The sequence below is a fragment of the Ctenopharyngodon idella genome, chromosome 13 (genome assembly GCF_019924925.1).
Source record: "Ctenopharyngodon idella isolate HZGC_01 chromosome 13, HZGC01, whole genome shotgun sequence".
NCBI classification, from domain to species: Eukaryota; Metazoa; Chordata; class Actinopteri; order Cypriniformes; family Xenocyprididae; genus Ctenopharyngodon; species Ctenopharyngodon idella.
The window spans coordinates 8,899,936-8,915,382 of record NC_067232.1 but is presented as its reverse complement, the minus strand read 5'-3'; the positions used below and the strand labels follow the sequence as shown (position 1 = coordinate 8,915,382).

At 35.3% G+C, this 15,447-nt stretch overlaps 1 protein-coding gene across 2 annotated transcripts in view; it reads left to right on the top strand.

Annotated features, from left to right (window-relative positions):
• Positions 1 to 15,447, top strand: part of galnt2 (UDP-N-acetyl-alpha-D-galactosamine:polypeptide N-acetylgalactosaminyltransferase 2) — an 84,732-nt gene that overhangs the window by 51,084 nt on the left and 18,201 nt on the right. For both annotated transcript variants that reach the window (XM_051918067.1, XM_051918066.1), the window contains exons 4-5: positions 13,040 to 13,138; positions 14,844 to 14,911. In XM_051918067.1, coding sequence (XP_051774027.1) covers positions 13,040 to 13,138; positions 14,844 to 14,911 — 167 coding nt within the window. The remainder of the gene's footprint in view (positions 1 to 13,039; positions 13,139 to 14,843; positions 14,912 to 15,447) is intronic.

Sequence of the window (15,447 nt, the reverse complement as noted above, 5' to 3'; positions counted from 1 at the left end):
CCCTGACTGCTTTGTCGGAGAAAATGGCGGATTCGGCGCTATGATTGGTTAGATCTCCTGTCAATCAAACTCCTGGCGAAGGGTCAATTGTGGCCAAAAGATGTGGCCAATTTAACATTCTACATGCTGAAAAGATTCACTGAAATCAAGGATCCGATCATCTCCACGCTGGCACTCACTAAAGCATCTCTGCCAACCTTGCCGCCAGATGAATGGGAAATTGCCCAAAAAAATTGTGCACAATTTGAGCAAAAGAGTGTGTACTATGTTTATATTGTCTAGTGCATCATTGCCATGTTGAAAATGTGTAGGCCACACAGGCAGTCTCTATTATTAAGTAACTGCACATTTTCCCATACCTTTTGTATTATATGATTTTTTTTTTTTTCCTCTCTGAAGAGAAGATAAAAGTAAATCCACTGTAAATGTATCTTGCTTTATAAACATGATTTTCCCCATCATATGTCGAAGTTTAGAGCATTAATTAACTCTTTATTACCACATTTGATGTTATGGAAAAGATCCATCTTGACAGAAATTCACAAATTTATAAATTGTAAGAAATAAAAAATCAACCATTTTTTTGACCAGAAATGCATCATGTAATTGTAAGAGTAAAATAAAAACTAACTACCCACTTGTATATAGGAAGGTTGTGAAATAATAACTAATTTATGTATGCAATACAGAATAAATGCGGCTGTCACATGACAAAAGAACGAACGACTCAGACCAGAAGGCTCGGGAGGTGAACCGATCATTTCTGTTTCCTGTACAGAGCCTATGTGGGCACGAAAGGATGTTGCTCATGTGCAGTCATCACAAATGAATGTCTCTGAGACAACTTGTTATTCCCGAATCGTTCATGAACGACCCATCACTACAGTTCACTTTATTGAAATGAGCTAATGCTCAACACAATTTCTTTTTGTCACTAATTAATTTCATGGTGTGCAGTCAGTTTGAATTAGTAAAATAGAAGTTTATTAATTTGTTTGCAGTGGGACAACATGAATCATTTTCAGTCGTTCGAGTTCCTAGTATGCATTGCATGGGTCTTGGTGGGCAGAGTAAATGTTGAAATTAAGTACTATTTCATGTGTTTTTGAGCAAGATGAGAGACTTGGGTGAGATTTGCCTAAGCCCCGTTTCCACCGCAGGAACTTTCTCCAGGAACTAAGGACTTTGGGGTGGTACTCGACCGCAGGAACCAGGGTCTAAATAAAGTTCTGGGTAAAAAACTCTCTCCTCAAAAAGTCCCCAACTTGCTGATTGCAGTTCATGCAGCATTTTGATTGGTTGACTCTACGCAGCATTTTATTTCAACCACCATTTTTAAAAGTCTGTTGCAGTAAGAGTTGTTTACTATTCAAATCAACATTGGAGTTTAAAAATACGACCGATGGACCAACGACGAGGTTCAGGCTTTATTAAGCTTATACGCAGAGGACAAAATCCAGCGGGAACTGCCAAGTCACACAGTCCTACATCACCAGACTAATCTTCACGGTACTGCTATGGAAATGCAGACAGCAACAGGTCTGGGGGGAAAAAGTTCCTGGGGCAAATTGTTCCGGTTAATTTCAGTGGAAACGAGGCTTTAGTGTGTAATGATCACTTATGTTGGGATTTAGAAGAGTTTCTATTATAATGTGAACATTGTTAAAATGTTGTTAAAATAGTTTCAATGTTGGTAAAGTGTAAATCGTGCTTAGATTGAGGACAGGCTAATATAATTGAAGATTGTTGTGTATGCTGCTTAACACAACAATTTTCACAACCTTGTACGGTTCACTTTCTTTCTTTTTCGTATACGTTTGTTGTTCAAAAGTTTGGTATTATTAAGATTTTTTTATTTATTTATGTTTTTTTAAGTTTCTAATGCTTACCAAAGCTGCATTTACTTGATCAAAAATACAGTAAAAACAGTATATATAATATAATATAATATAATATAATATAATATAATATAATAACCTTTAGAAATTCTAATATGCAGATTTGCTGCCCAAGAAACATTTCTTATTATCTAAAAAACTTGCTTAAATGTGATGCTTAATATTTTTGTGGAAACTGATGCATTTTTTTAAGGATTCTTGATGAAAAGAAATAAATCAGCGTTTATTTGAAATGGAAATCGTTTGTAATATTATGAAAGTCTTTACAGTCACTTTTGATCAATTTTATGCATCCTTGCTGAATAAAAGTATTAATTTCTTTAAAAAAAAAATCTTACTGACCCCAAAATTTTGAATAGTAGTGTCCAAATAAATTACTGTTAGCATGCTTGCTTGTTCGTTAGCTGCAAGAGATTCAGTTGGATTAACTTATAATGTCTAATTTTATATCACTTACTCAATTGTTATATTTCCACTGCACAGTACATGCTTGAGTAGAGTTTACAGTTTAGTTTATGTAAGCCCATTTCCAATGTGATACTTTTTACAGTTGAATTCAGTGAAGGCATTATTTAAAGTGATGTAACTCTCATATCTGAACATTAGACACAGGCTTCTCACCATAAAATCAAATTTAAACCATTTCCTTGTTAATCATTTGGTTCTTTAGAGCATTAAAGCACCCTTTCCACTAATAATGAACTGTTCATATTACACAGAGTATTTGCCCTACATGTATGGTTTCTCCATTGTCTAATATATCCGATTTATTATCTAGTGTGCCTTACAGCACATGGTAAATGTGAAGAACAGTGTCAGTGCTTCTTTGTGATAAAGTCAGTCAAAATTAATGTGCTAAATTAATTTCTGATTCTCATAAAGAGAGGCTTGTCATTTGGTGGAGAGATGCTTACACAGCACAATGATAGAGAAATGCATGAAAAGCACTTCCCCAGCGAATCAGTGAGTCTTTCAAAACTTCGTCTGTCGGTCATAGTGTCCTTGAGGTCTAGATTGTCTTTAGGGCTTAAATGGCTGTCAGAGATGTCATGGCAGGATTGACTATACTGAATCATCAGGGTGTGTACGAGTAGAGCGGTGTAAGTGGAAAGTAAATGAGTTTAAATGGAGAATGAGATTGTCCTCTTAGATTCAGTAAATGTTCTTGGGTGTTATGGATCTCATCAGCTGTAACAGTCACACTTGTGTTTAAACTCAAGTGTCTCACAGGGGAAAATCATTTACTACTGAGTGGGCATCTGAGGGAATGTCATATTTTCTGATGACACAAATGGAAATATATAGGCATTCTTTTTTTCAGCTGATAAATTGGCCACTCACCCTTTTATATCAAATAATGTTTTGCAAATGTTGAGCAAAACTATGCATTGGGGTTTGGACAGGTTTAGTGTTACTTAGCATTTTAGGGTTCTTTTTAGTTTTCCATCATCTTTTAAAACGATAGTTTCACAAGCTTTCATCAAGCTTTTTTTGCTAACTTGGATTACTTTTTGGGCTTTTTGGGCTACTTTTTTACCCCAAAAAATCCCTTTCAGTGTTCTTCAACTTGACCGTTCTGATGTTTTTAAAAAAAAAAAAAAAAAAAAAAAGATCCATTATAATTTAATTCCAGTCTTTTTTAAAAATTATTATTACTATTTTACATATGAAGAGGGCATTTGCATGCAATACAAGTCTTGAAGGTATACTACCATTCAAAAGTTTGGGGTTGATATGATGATATTAAGGTTTTTGAAATAAATCTCTTTGGCTCACCAAAGCTGCATTTATTTGATCAAAATACAATACAACTGTAATTTTGTGAAATTTGAAAATGAAATATTGTGTAACATTTATTATTGTTTTTACTGTCACATTTGGTTCATTTAATGTACCCTAGCTGAAAAAAAGTATTAATTTCTTTAAAAAAAAAAATCATACTGACCCCAAACTTTTGAACAGTGGTGGAATTTGTTAAAATACAGCAACAGGCTGTTGAATTTTGTTGAGTCACAAAAAGAAAAATGGTCATCTAAAACTAAATTGAGTCACCATTAGGAGTCAAGTCACCTTTATTTATGTAGCGCTTTAGACTATACAGATTGTTTCAAAGAAGCTTTACAGTGATAAACAGGACAATAATGAGTCAATGATGCAAACAGAATTCAATTCTGCTGTAAATCAGCACTAAAAAGACTATAGTAAACAGCCAATATTCAGTTGAAATCAGTTCAGTGTTGATTTAGTTCAGTTCAATAACTGTGTAAAGTTCATCAATTATGGAATGAGTTCAGATCATTTATAAAGCAACTCTGGAGAAAACAGTGATGTATCTTCCAGTTCAGTTCTCATCCAATAGTGTCAGTGCATATTAAGTGGACATTAGTAATTAGCAATTAATATTAAAATTAATATTTTAATTTTTACACAAACCTGTCTTTCTAGTGCAGTTTGAACATGGCATAACTAAGTTTCAAAAGGCTTCAGGATCCTTAGAAATGTTATCTGGGCCCCTGGATGTAACATCATTAGGGCTGCACTTAGCTGAGACTGTATCGATTGCATGAAAAAATGAGGTTTCCATCAAACACTCATGTTACTGCTGTGTTATAATGACCAGATAACTTTAATTCAGAGAGCCTAGATAGCTTCATACAACCACTTTGAGCATCTTCACAGGAAACGTGTTTCCCCTATCTCAGAGGGCTGATGTAAACAGTATTGGGGGTTGGTTGTGTGTAAATGAATATAAATTGGTCCCACAGCCAATTGTTGACTGTGAATTAGCTGTTGTGAACGGTATGATGAATTAGTGCTCTTTTTTTAACTCTGTGATGTTAGGCAGAAACAGATTGCTCTGGATAATTCAAGGATGATGTTTGCTGGGTCCCAGCAGGTTCTTAAAAAGTCTTAATTTAAATGAATTTTAATCAAATTTGAGGTCATAAAAAACTTAAAGGGTTAGTTCAACCAAAAATGAAAATTCTGTCATTAATTACTCTCTCATGTCATTCCAAACCTACATGTATAAGACATTCGTTCATCTTCAGAACACAAATAAAGATCTTTTTGATGAAATCTGAGAGCTTTCTGTTCCTCCATAGACAGCTAAGCAACTGAATCTTTGACGCTTCAAAAAGTTCAAAAGAGGTCGCAAAACTAATTCATATTATGAATTGAGTGGTTTAGTCCAAATTTTCTGAAGAGACACGATCACTTTGTGATGAGCAGATTGAATTTAGGCTTATATTCACATGTAAAGTGTCTGTGTATTATTATATTATATTAATATTAATATTATATTATTTTATATTATATTTTTAACTCACAGATAACCTGTTTTGCAGTTGAGTGCCACAGCTGGTTCAATTAAGTAAAAGAATCAGATATACATGATTTATTTTGAGATTGTATAGGTTTGTTTTGTGTGGACGTAAGGATTTTGTTTGTTTGTTTGTTTGTTTGTTTTTTTTTGTTGGTCTTAAAGATTGATTTTAAAAACCTTTGCAGATACACTTTGTTTGCCAACATAGCAAAGGCTTTAGCGCTGAAAAAAAAAAATGTTGTTGTTGTTGTTATTATTATTATTATTATTTGGTTTTTGCTGGGAGTTTGCTGTTTTTTTGTTGTTGTTGTTTCATACTTTGGTTCAGGATGGTTTAATGATGTGTTTTAGTTACATAACAGATGTGGACATGGCATTCATTGGTCTATTAAATGGTTTATGGAGAAACTCTGAAAGCAAAGTGGGTAAGAGCACACTCCTCAAACATTTACCACCATCTCCACTGTCTGTGGGCCTGTCATGTGGACTGATACAGGTGTTTGGAAAAGCCCAGTGTGATGGGTGGAGGTTCAGACAGTTTAGGTTGGCCAGCGAGTGCTGTCTTCAACCATTGTTTCCACTGAAGGCGTGCAGTGCAGGGCTGGGCTCCCTGTTCTCACAGGATTTACTGCTGACATGCAGGAAGACTTGTCAAGAGGAGGGCAGCCCTCTTGTCGGTTCTCCACTCAACATAAACAGACTGCTTGGGAGATGCTGCCGCCTTAGGAAATTGCCCTCCCATCACACAGGGATAAGCTTGGCCCTTGATTAAAAAACATTTATAAATAATCCTCTGCAACATTTTGACCCCCAAAAACACCATCACTAACTTGTGTGGTGATTTGTGGTTACAGGATGGAATGTTCATTGTTGGCGTGACTGTGTTGTTTACATGGTGCTGAAGCGAGTCGCTTGGACACTTCAAGTTCCTGACCTCAAGGCGTCCAATTTCCCACCTGGCGATGTGAACGTACAGTTTAAGAATTGGATGTTTGTTACTATTTAAAAATCCATCCTGTAATTCCAGGAATTCAAGTGCCCTTTTACCACTGAATTATGATTTGAGGAAATGTGGTAACTCTTCACCTTTCACACAGGGCATCCATCTTTGCTGTTTTTAGCAAAACAGCATCTTCTTTTTTTTTATTTTTTTTTTTTTATTGAAGACAAACTAGACATTTATTATTATTATTATTATTATTATTATTATTATTATTGGAAAAACAGGGGTAATGAGAATGCAAACTTACTGTATCCTGTCATACAGTGCAGATACATTTAAAAAAATTATGGTGCAATAAATTGCTGATTAAAGGTCTATACTATGATGTATAAATAAATGAATAAAAAAACACTAAGAACTAAAATCAATAATTTTAAATTATATTTAGGCATCACAACATAATGTAAACTTATAAAATACTATATCTTAACTTGATTTGATAAAGATTACATTTTATTATTATAATTTATTTTATGATCTGAATGTAAAAATAAAGGAAATAAGCATGCATAATATCCAATATCATACAATACTGATCCATAGAAAAATCTGGCACAGATATATTGTGCATCCCTAAACAATGCATTTCGAGACACCTGTCATAGCTGTTTCAGTTCACATGAGAACATCCTATTTGAACGGCTCCTGATTCAAGAGTTTAAATGGAATTGAATATTCTGCTGCCTGGGAACAAAACTTTAATTTCTAGTGCTTCACTAAGCCCAACAGCCGATATTTGCACCAATAAGCCGGTAGCAGATCTCTAAATGATGAGAACATGCGGTTTTTTGTTGAGTTTTTTGGAGATACATCAAGCAGCAAGGACATCTGTTCATCTTTTCTTTCTTCACTCTCTTGAGCATGACCTTTTTAAGCCTGCCTGATTTTCAAAATCTCTCTGAACTCTCTGAGTTCTGGCCTTTTCTTGCAGAAAAACTACTGTGTGCTTTGGCCGCTGCCTGCCTGGCTTTTGGGAATATCTCACAGTGCTGCCAACCACTGCAACTGGCAGAGCAGTCATGAAGTCATCGACTAAAGTCTCCATGAGCCACATAAGCAAACATTGACCCACTGTTGTATGACTGCCACACAGACTGTGTAATTAAGATGCGCTTCTCGCTCACACTGCCCGGTCCCATTTCCTCTTTTTTGTGTCAGTATTCCATATCGATCTGATCCCTCCAGGTCCAAAGTTTTATTTGACACATTTGTACAATTGCAGTGAAATGTTTAGCCTGCCCACCTCCCATGAGAGTGTTGTGGCATTAAAAAGGAAGAGAAAGAGAATACCACATTAGAAAGGGGAAAACACTGGATATATATGCAAATAAAGGATAAAGGTGCATTGTGAAAAGTGCAAATTTGCCTTACAAATGTTCATTTCAAGATATATGAAACCTGATGAACGATATCTCAATGATCCAAAGAGCATTTGAGCTTCAGTGGAAGAACATCTGTACAAAGAGTCACATTATCAATAGCACAAATTTGATTACTTGATTAGTGAGCTACTACTACTATTTCCTACTCATTTGACTTGACGTTTCTTTGTTTTACATTTTTCAGAATCACAACTTTTTCCAGATTGAAATGGGATTTTAAATCCCAGATATTCAAAGTGGTCTCAGACATTTGACCTCCAAATGTGTAGAGGGGGAATGCTGTTGAATACATAATGGTTGACATGTTTATTCTTGGGCATCGTAATCTCACGTCAGCTGGATGTTTGTTTTAGTCATTTGGCAGGGGATGTTACTGGCATGGCTATCAAACGTTGTTGACTGTAGTTAGGTTGGACAGAGTTCAAATTGCATTGTAAATGGATGTGTGTTTGAAAATGTCTCACGTGACCTGAACTGAGCAGGAAAAAGATGTTCAGATCATATTCTGGTAAGATTTCCTAAACTCCTCTTCTCATCTTTTCCTGAGAAGTGGGTTATGATGTAAACATTAGCTGCTGGGGGAATTCCTTTAAGACAGAAGCTCAAGAGTTTAAGTCTTTCATTCACATACTGCCGTTAAAACGTTTGGTTTGGTATGCTTTTTTTTATGTCTCTTACGCAATGTCTTAACCAGACGCATTGCGACACATGATGTATTTTTTCCATGTTAATCAGAGTTTTTGTCCTAACCAGCCGCAACGGCAATACGCAACGATTCTATTTTAGGAACTGCTTATATTTTTCTGCGCCGCCGTGGCTGGAACAACAACGCAAAGTATGACAATGATAATCGTGCTTTATTGAATGTTAAAAGCAACTAATGCGAGTTTGATATCATTTTGTGTGCCCTTTATAGTTATGTGACAATAGTAATTCACCTCTGATCTTAAAAATAAATAAAAGAAAACAAGAACGTTCAAACTGTGAAGTAAATGTGAACAAACAAGTGAATTCTATGACAAAGATTGTTTGACTCGGTATGTATTTTTTTTAATAATGTTAAAATGGTGTAATATTTCATTATGTACTTATCCATTTGGTTGCGAGTGCAGTTCGCTTGCAGAGAGAGCCCGCCCACACGCTCTTCTGATTGGCTGTGATTTTTGATTGTTTTTGTCACGTCTTGTAGTTGCACTGCGTCTAGTGTGGACAGACAAATTGCTTATTGCTGGAATCTTATCGTCTGGTTAGGACACAATGTTATGTTCACCAAGGCTACATTTATATGATTAGAAATACAGTAAAAACAGTAATAATGCTTAAATGGTTAGTTCATCCAAAAATGAAATTTCTGTCATTAATTACTCACCCTCATGTTGTTCCACACCCGTAAGACCTTCGTTCATCTTCGGAACACAAATTAAGATATTTTTGAATAAAATCCGATGGCTCAGAGAGGCCTGCATTGACAGCAAGATAATTAACACTTTCAAATGCCCAGAAAGCTACTAAAGACGAATTTAAAATGGTTCATGTGACTACAGAGTACAGGAGATAACAAAAATACTTTTTGTGCGCCAAAAACCAAAATAACGACTTTATTCAACAATATCTAGTGATGGGCAATTCCAAAACACTTTCTTTTGTTTCGAATCAGTGGTTCGGAGCGCGTATCAAACTGCTAAAGTCACGTGATTTCAGTAAAGGAAGCTTTGTTACGTCATTTCGAAATTTCAATGGTTCACATGACAATTTGATACAAGCTCTGAACCACTGATTCGAAACACAAGATTCATAAAGCTTCAAAGCTTCGTGAAGCAGTGTTTTGAAATCAAAAATATCGATTTCAAAAATATCTTAATTTGTGTTCCGAAGATGAACGAAGGTCTTTACAGGTGTGGAGCAACATGAGGGTGAGTAATTAATGACAGAAATTTCATTTTTGGGTGAACCCTTTATCAGTTTCCAAAACATATTAAACAATTTTTTTTTTTTCTATTGTTTGATGAATAGGAAATGTCTTTATGGTCAGTTTTTAATGATTTTATGAATGTCCTTGCTGGATAAATTTTTAAAAAAATTTTATATATATATAATATATATATATATATATATATATATATATATATAAAAAGAAACTTTTGAATGGTAGTATATATAAAATACATATACATAAATACATTTTATATGTAAATATTTATTTATTTAAACCAATTGTTTTAACAGAAGAATTGAGAGGGAATTTACTTCAGATAACTATACTGCAGCTGATGCTTTCAGCAAATGTGAAGCGCTATCAGGGCTGAAGCTATTAACTTTATTTTCATGTTTTCATTATTAACAAAACTGGATGTTAACAAATAATTAAACTTAATATTTTTTATTATTATTAAGCCCCAGAAAGCCTTGTTTAAGGCTTATTGTATGACTGAATAGACCACCAAGATGAATTTAGCAAAATGCCCAGATGGAAACTGGGAAAAGACCATATATTTAGGCTTTCTGTCATATTAGATCATTTATTGGTTTCTGCAGTCTTACAGGCATTGCACACAGAATTAAAAATTGGATGTGTAGGAGCATATTCATCACAATACAGGAATGCTTTAATATCCGTGAATTTGGTTTGCTCTTATTTGGTTTTGATTGCCGTTTGTGCTGCGGTGTCCCCTTTTAAAGCACATGGTTCTTTTTATTCTTATAACCAGTGGAAGATGTGTCTAGTTTTGATGCTTTAAATGTGTTTGGCTTGACCAATGTTCCTCTGTGCAGTTTCATGTAAACGTCTTGTCACTATATGTCAGTCAGTTCCCCTCCTGAAGAGCTGCTGATGCTGCAGATGACATTATCCTTGTTGTAAGTCTTCTTATCGCTGCCCTTTCACCATCCCTGCAGTGTGTGAGCTGCATTCCCAATGCAGTAGTCACGTTCAGCACAAAAGACACACAAACCTTGTGTTTAAAACGGCCACAAGACCTTTTTAAAGGTCAGCGCGTTGTAGTTTGTTTGCTGGAATGCCAACCTTTTGTATTTTCCCACAAAAGTGGGGAGTTACAGAATTTCTCCTCTGAATTTTTACACCATTAACTTCTAGTAAATTTACCCAGAACTGAAGGAATGAAGCACACTAGTCTTAAATCCCTCTGTTAAACACTTACCTAAGCTAGTAATGAGGAACACATGCTCTTTGTTTACTCCTGAGAGACTATGCTTCTGTTTTGTTACCCCGATGGCAGCAGGCCATGTGTCTTATTGGAAATGTTTTTGGCGGGAATAGTTGTTGTCTTGCTGAGGCTGTAGCCCGTGTCCGGTGTTCAGACTGCACCACTGCTCTAATTAAAAAAAAATAAATAAATAGACCTGCTTGCCAGTCAATTAATGAATGATGCCTTTCTGCTCATGCCATCTTGGTTTCTTATTCAGTCCAGTTTGTTTATATATATATATATATATATATATATATATATATATATATATATATATATATATATATATATATATAACATATATAGATTTTTTTTTATTTAAATATTACTGCAGAGTATCTTCCTTACATGAATATACTTACTGGTCATAAATGTGCAGCAAGTGTACATTTAACATCATATAATTTATAATTTTTTATATTTAGAAAATTAAAAAAAAAAAAAAAAAAAGAAGAAGTCTCTTATGCTTACCAATGCTGCATTTATTTGATCAAAAATACACTAAAACAGTAATATTGTGAAAAATTATGAATATATTTTAAAATATAATTCTTATTATGGCAAAGCTGAATTTTCAGCAGTCATTACTCTAGTCTTCAGTGTCACATGATCCTTCAGAAATCATTCTGATATGCTGATTTGGTGCTCAAGAAACATTCATTATTATCAATGATGAAAACATGTATGGATACAGTGATACACTACCATTTAAATGAAATTAAAAGTTTTATTCATCAAGAATGGAATAAATTGATCAAAATGGCAGTAAAGACATTTATAATGTAATGAATAAAAAAATCTAATTTTAAATAAATGCTGTTCATTAAATTTTCTTTTCGTCAAAGAATCCTGGAAAAAATATTGTAATATTTATTGGTGCTCAATTATTATTAATAATTTAGCATAAAAAACAATTGAGCAACAAATCATCACATTAGAATGATTTCTGAATCATGTAGTGAGTATAAGAGGTGATAACTTCTACAAATATTAATTTAAAAGTAGCCATGCCAGATTATTTTCTGTTCAGTGCAGTTGTTTTAAATATATTTAAATTATCCTCCATTTTATGGGAACCTTCATTTTTCTATGCAAAAATTGATGTTTAACCACAATTACTTGGATTAACTAATCAATATATGTAATTATTTAAAATCTTAAAACATAGTAGCAGGCATTCAGCACGCTGAAACCAGAACATTTATTCTATTAGCTATTGACTTGAGCTGTAACACTGGAAGTATTTGAGAGTTTATTTGGTGCCATGCTGGGTGGTTGGAGGCCAGCGGAGGGAAGCATGCCAATGGGATATGCTCTAAAAAGTGCTTGTCTTCTAGTCAAAGCCTCCATTCTATTAATGGTCTACTGCACAGTTATTCCTCTCGAGACCTCCAGCAAACAGTGCTAGAAATGTGTGCTGGCCCCTTAATGTATTACGGAGAAGTCCAAGAGTATAAAGTGGTAGAACCGCCTATACCTTTTCACTGCGAAGATTAATAAAGTTAAGAAAAAATATGGATGTACCCTCTATGCCATCATATACCTTTCTGAATGTTATTTCTCTGGCTGTCATGGAATTAGACATGATGTGTAGTATTCGTGTCGAGGAGGACAGTAATCTCATCCCTTTGTTAAAGTCAGTTTTGAGCCTTGATGGTGGGCTCTCAACCCTGACCTGTTGTTTAACAGTAGTGTAGGAGGAATTGACCCCGATTCCCCTGCCAGGAATCCAGTGGCCACAAAATCGATGGCATCAGTGCAGAGGAAGCTTTGTGAGCTTTTATCCTCGATGAGAGGTGCTAGGAAACCAGAGGATTAGCCCCGTGGCTGTCAAATTAAAATCTCCGGGATATAAACAGTGTGGGTATGTGTGGCTGAAACCTTTATTGTGTGTGTGTGCGTGCGTGCACACGCATGTTTAGAGATGCAAGTCCGGAGAGTTTAAGCATGCATGACCTCCTGTCCATCTCAGCCTCAGAGAAGCATTAAATTAATGTGGGCTTTGAGCTCCTCTAAGGGTGTGAGACTTCATTCAGGTGTAGCAATGTGACAATGGGGTTTCGCTATGTAGTGCTTCCCTTCAATACAAATCCCACTATTATCATATATTTTGAGTTGTATCAAAGTGTGTGTTGCAGTGTATAAAATTCTTTGCACTAAAAGGAAATGGAAGAGGATTTTTATCTTCTAACTTTATCTTAATATGTTCTTTTCCTCTCTCTCAGCTGTCGTCACAAACAGTGGAAGACAGATCTTCCTGCGTCCAGTGTGGTTATCACTTTCCACAACGAGGCCCGTTCAGCCCTGCTGCGCACTGTGGTCAGGTAATCGATGTTAAGTAATAATGTTTAAAGGGATGGTTGATTATGATTTCACTTTTTTAACTTTAGTTAGTGTGTAATGTTGCTGTTAGAGCGTAAACAACATCTGAAAAGTTATGATGCTCAAAGTTCAATCTTTTAAAGAATTCTCTGTTTAAGGACTACAACAAATAGCTGGTAGGGACTACAACAAGCTTCTTCCTGGGTTAGTGACATCACTAACCCTAAAATGTACATAAACCCTGCCCCCGAGAACATGCAACAAAGGGGGTGAGGCCATGTTGGGCTGCTTTAGAGAAGAGGAAGAGTTGTTGTAGTAGAGTGTTGCCGTCATTCTTCACAAACGAGCGTCAGCGCTGGATTTGCACAAAAGATTAACATGACGGCACATGCTAGTCAATGAATAACCATTCAGAAACATCCAGTTGCATTCTATAAGTTGTAACTTCTTTCTGAGTCTCTCCATCAGTGTCCGACTCCGGTTTAAGCAATGTAAGGCTGAACACCGTTACTGACAGTCGTCATTTCGGCTGCGTGAGATTCTCCAGCTTTGTTGTTGTTGAGCAACCGAAGCGCGAACTGTTAAAGCTCTACCCACTTTTGGAAAGCGGGCTGGGAGCAGCAGCTCATTTGCATTTAAAGGGACACACACAAAAACGGCGTGTTTTTGCTCACACCCAAATAGGGGCAAATTTGACAAGCTATAATAAATGATCTGTGGGTTATTTTGAGCTGAAACTTCACAGACCCATTCTGGGGACACCAGAGACTTATATTACATCTTGTAAAAAGGGGCATTATAGGTCCCCTTTAATGCACTATGATGCATAAAATTTGGTTGCCAATACCAGTGAAATTTCACTTTGTTACTAATATCACAATATCACAGCAAAAACAATTATTGAACACACTCCTTTCTTTAAAATATTATAATAATGTTAATAATATTAGATAATTTTAACAAATTAAATTGAAACAGTGACATGTGGCCTAGCCTTTAGTATTTCTTAATATTTCTTAGTATTTCTAAGAAATATTAGTAAACATTACTTCATGTTTTTAAAAATAAATAGACAGTAATAAAGAAGAAGAGAAGAAAGAAGTGCATGGTTTTTCTTTTTTTCTTGTCAGTATTTGTAATTCATATTACTAATGTCTGTTAAGTTGCATTTACACTACAATGTTGAATCCAGAATATTTTCACATATACACATTAGCATAGAAGTACACTGCGATTCAAAAGTTTGGGGTCGGTAAGATTTTAATGTTTTTGAAAAGTCTCATGCTCAACAAGGCTGCATTTATTTGATCAAATATACAGTAGAAGAAAGAAATATCAGGAAGATTATCAGTGTTGAAAACAGTTGTGCTGTTTAATATTTCTTTGGAAACTGTAATACATTTTATTTTCAGGATTCTGTGATTAGTAAATTCAAAAGAACAGCATTTATTTTGAAATATATATCATTTTTCATAATGTAAGTCTTTAGTGTAACTTTTGATCAATTTAAGGCATCCTTGCTAATTAAGAGTATTAATTTCTTGAATAATAATAATAAAAAAAAATCTTATTAACCCTAAACTTTTGAATGGTAGTGTACCTCTACTTTTGATGTATCTACTGAGATCTTGGCTAAGATCTCTTACTCTCTTCCCACACTTCTGAACATACACATCCATTCAACCCTGTCTCTTTCGCTGTCTTCAGTGTGCTGAAGAAGAGTCCTCCTCATCTGGTCAAAGAGATCATCTTAGTGGATGACTACAGTGACAACCGTAAGTGTCCTCATCTTTAGCCCCCACTCAAACTCAATGGTACAGAACTATATAAATCAGATCTCATTATTGTATACAATCTCTTTACTGCTCTTCATGATTTTTGTTCAGTGTTTTACCCCATACAGGTTATTTTAGGTCATCATAGCACACTCTTGTTCCTTTGTCACCATAAATCATACATCCGTATAGCAGAACACACCAACAGTGGAGCTGAGATTTGTATGATTTCATAAAGTGTGTCACCATGGTGCCAGCTGTGCTCCTGAGCCCCCAATCCCATTACACTTTTTGTTTTTGGATGCCAAACTCCTTGTTTGACCTCTTCAGATGTCTGAACTCTGTATGAACCCTGTCCTGAAGGCACTGCTGCCCTGCATTATAACGCTCTGCTGCAGGGAGCCTGACAGACACCGGTCTTATTAGTCCTCGCGTTTCTTCTGTGTTTTTACATGTGTGGATTGTGGTCCTGCTTTTGCATATGGTCTTTTCTTTTTGGATTTTTGCATTAGTGTTTGGAAATAAGAAACATTGCT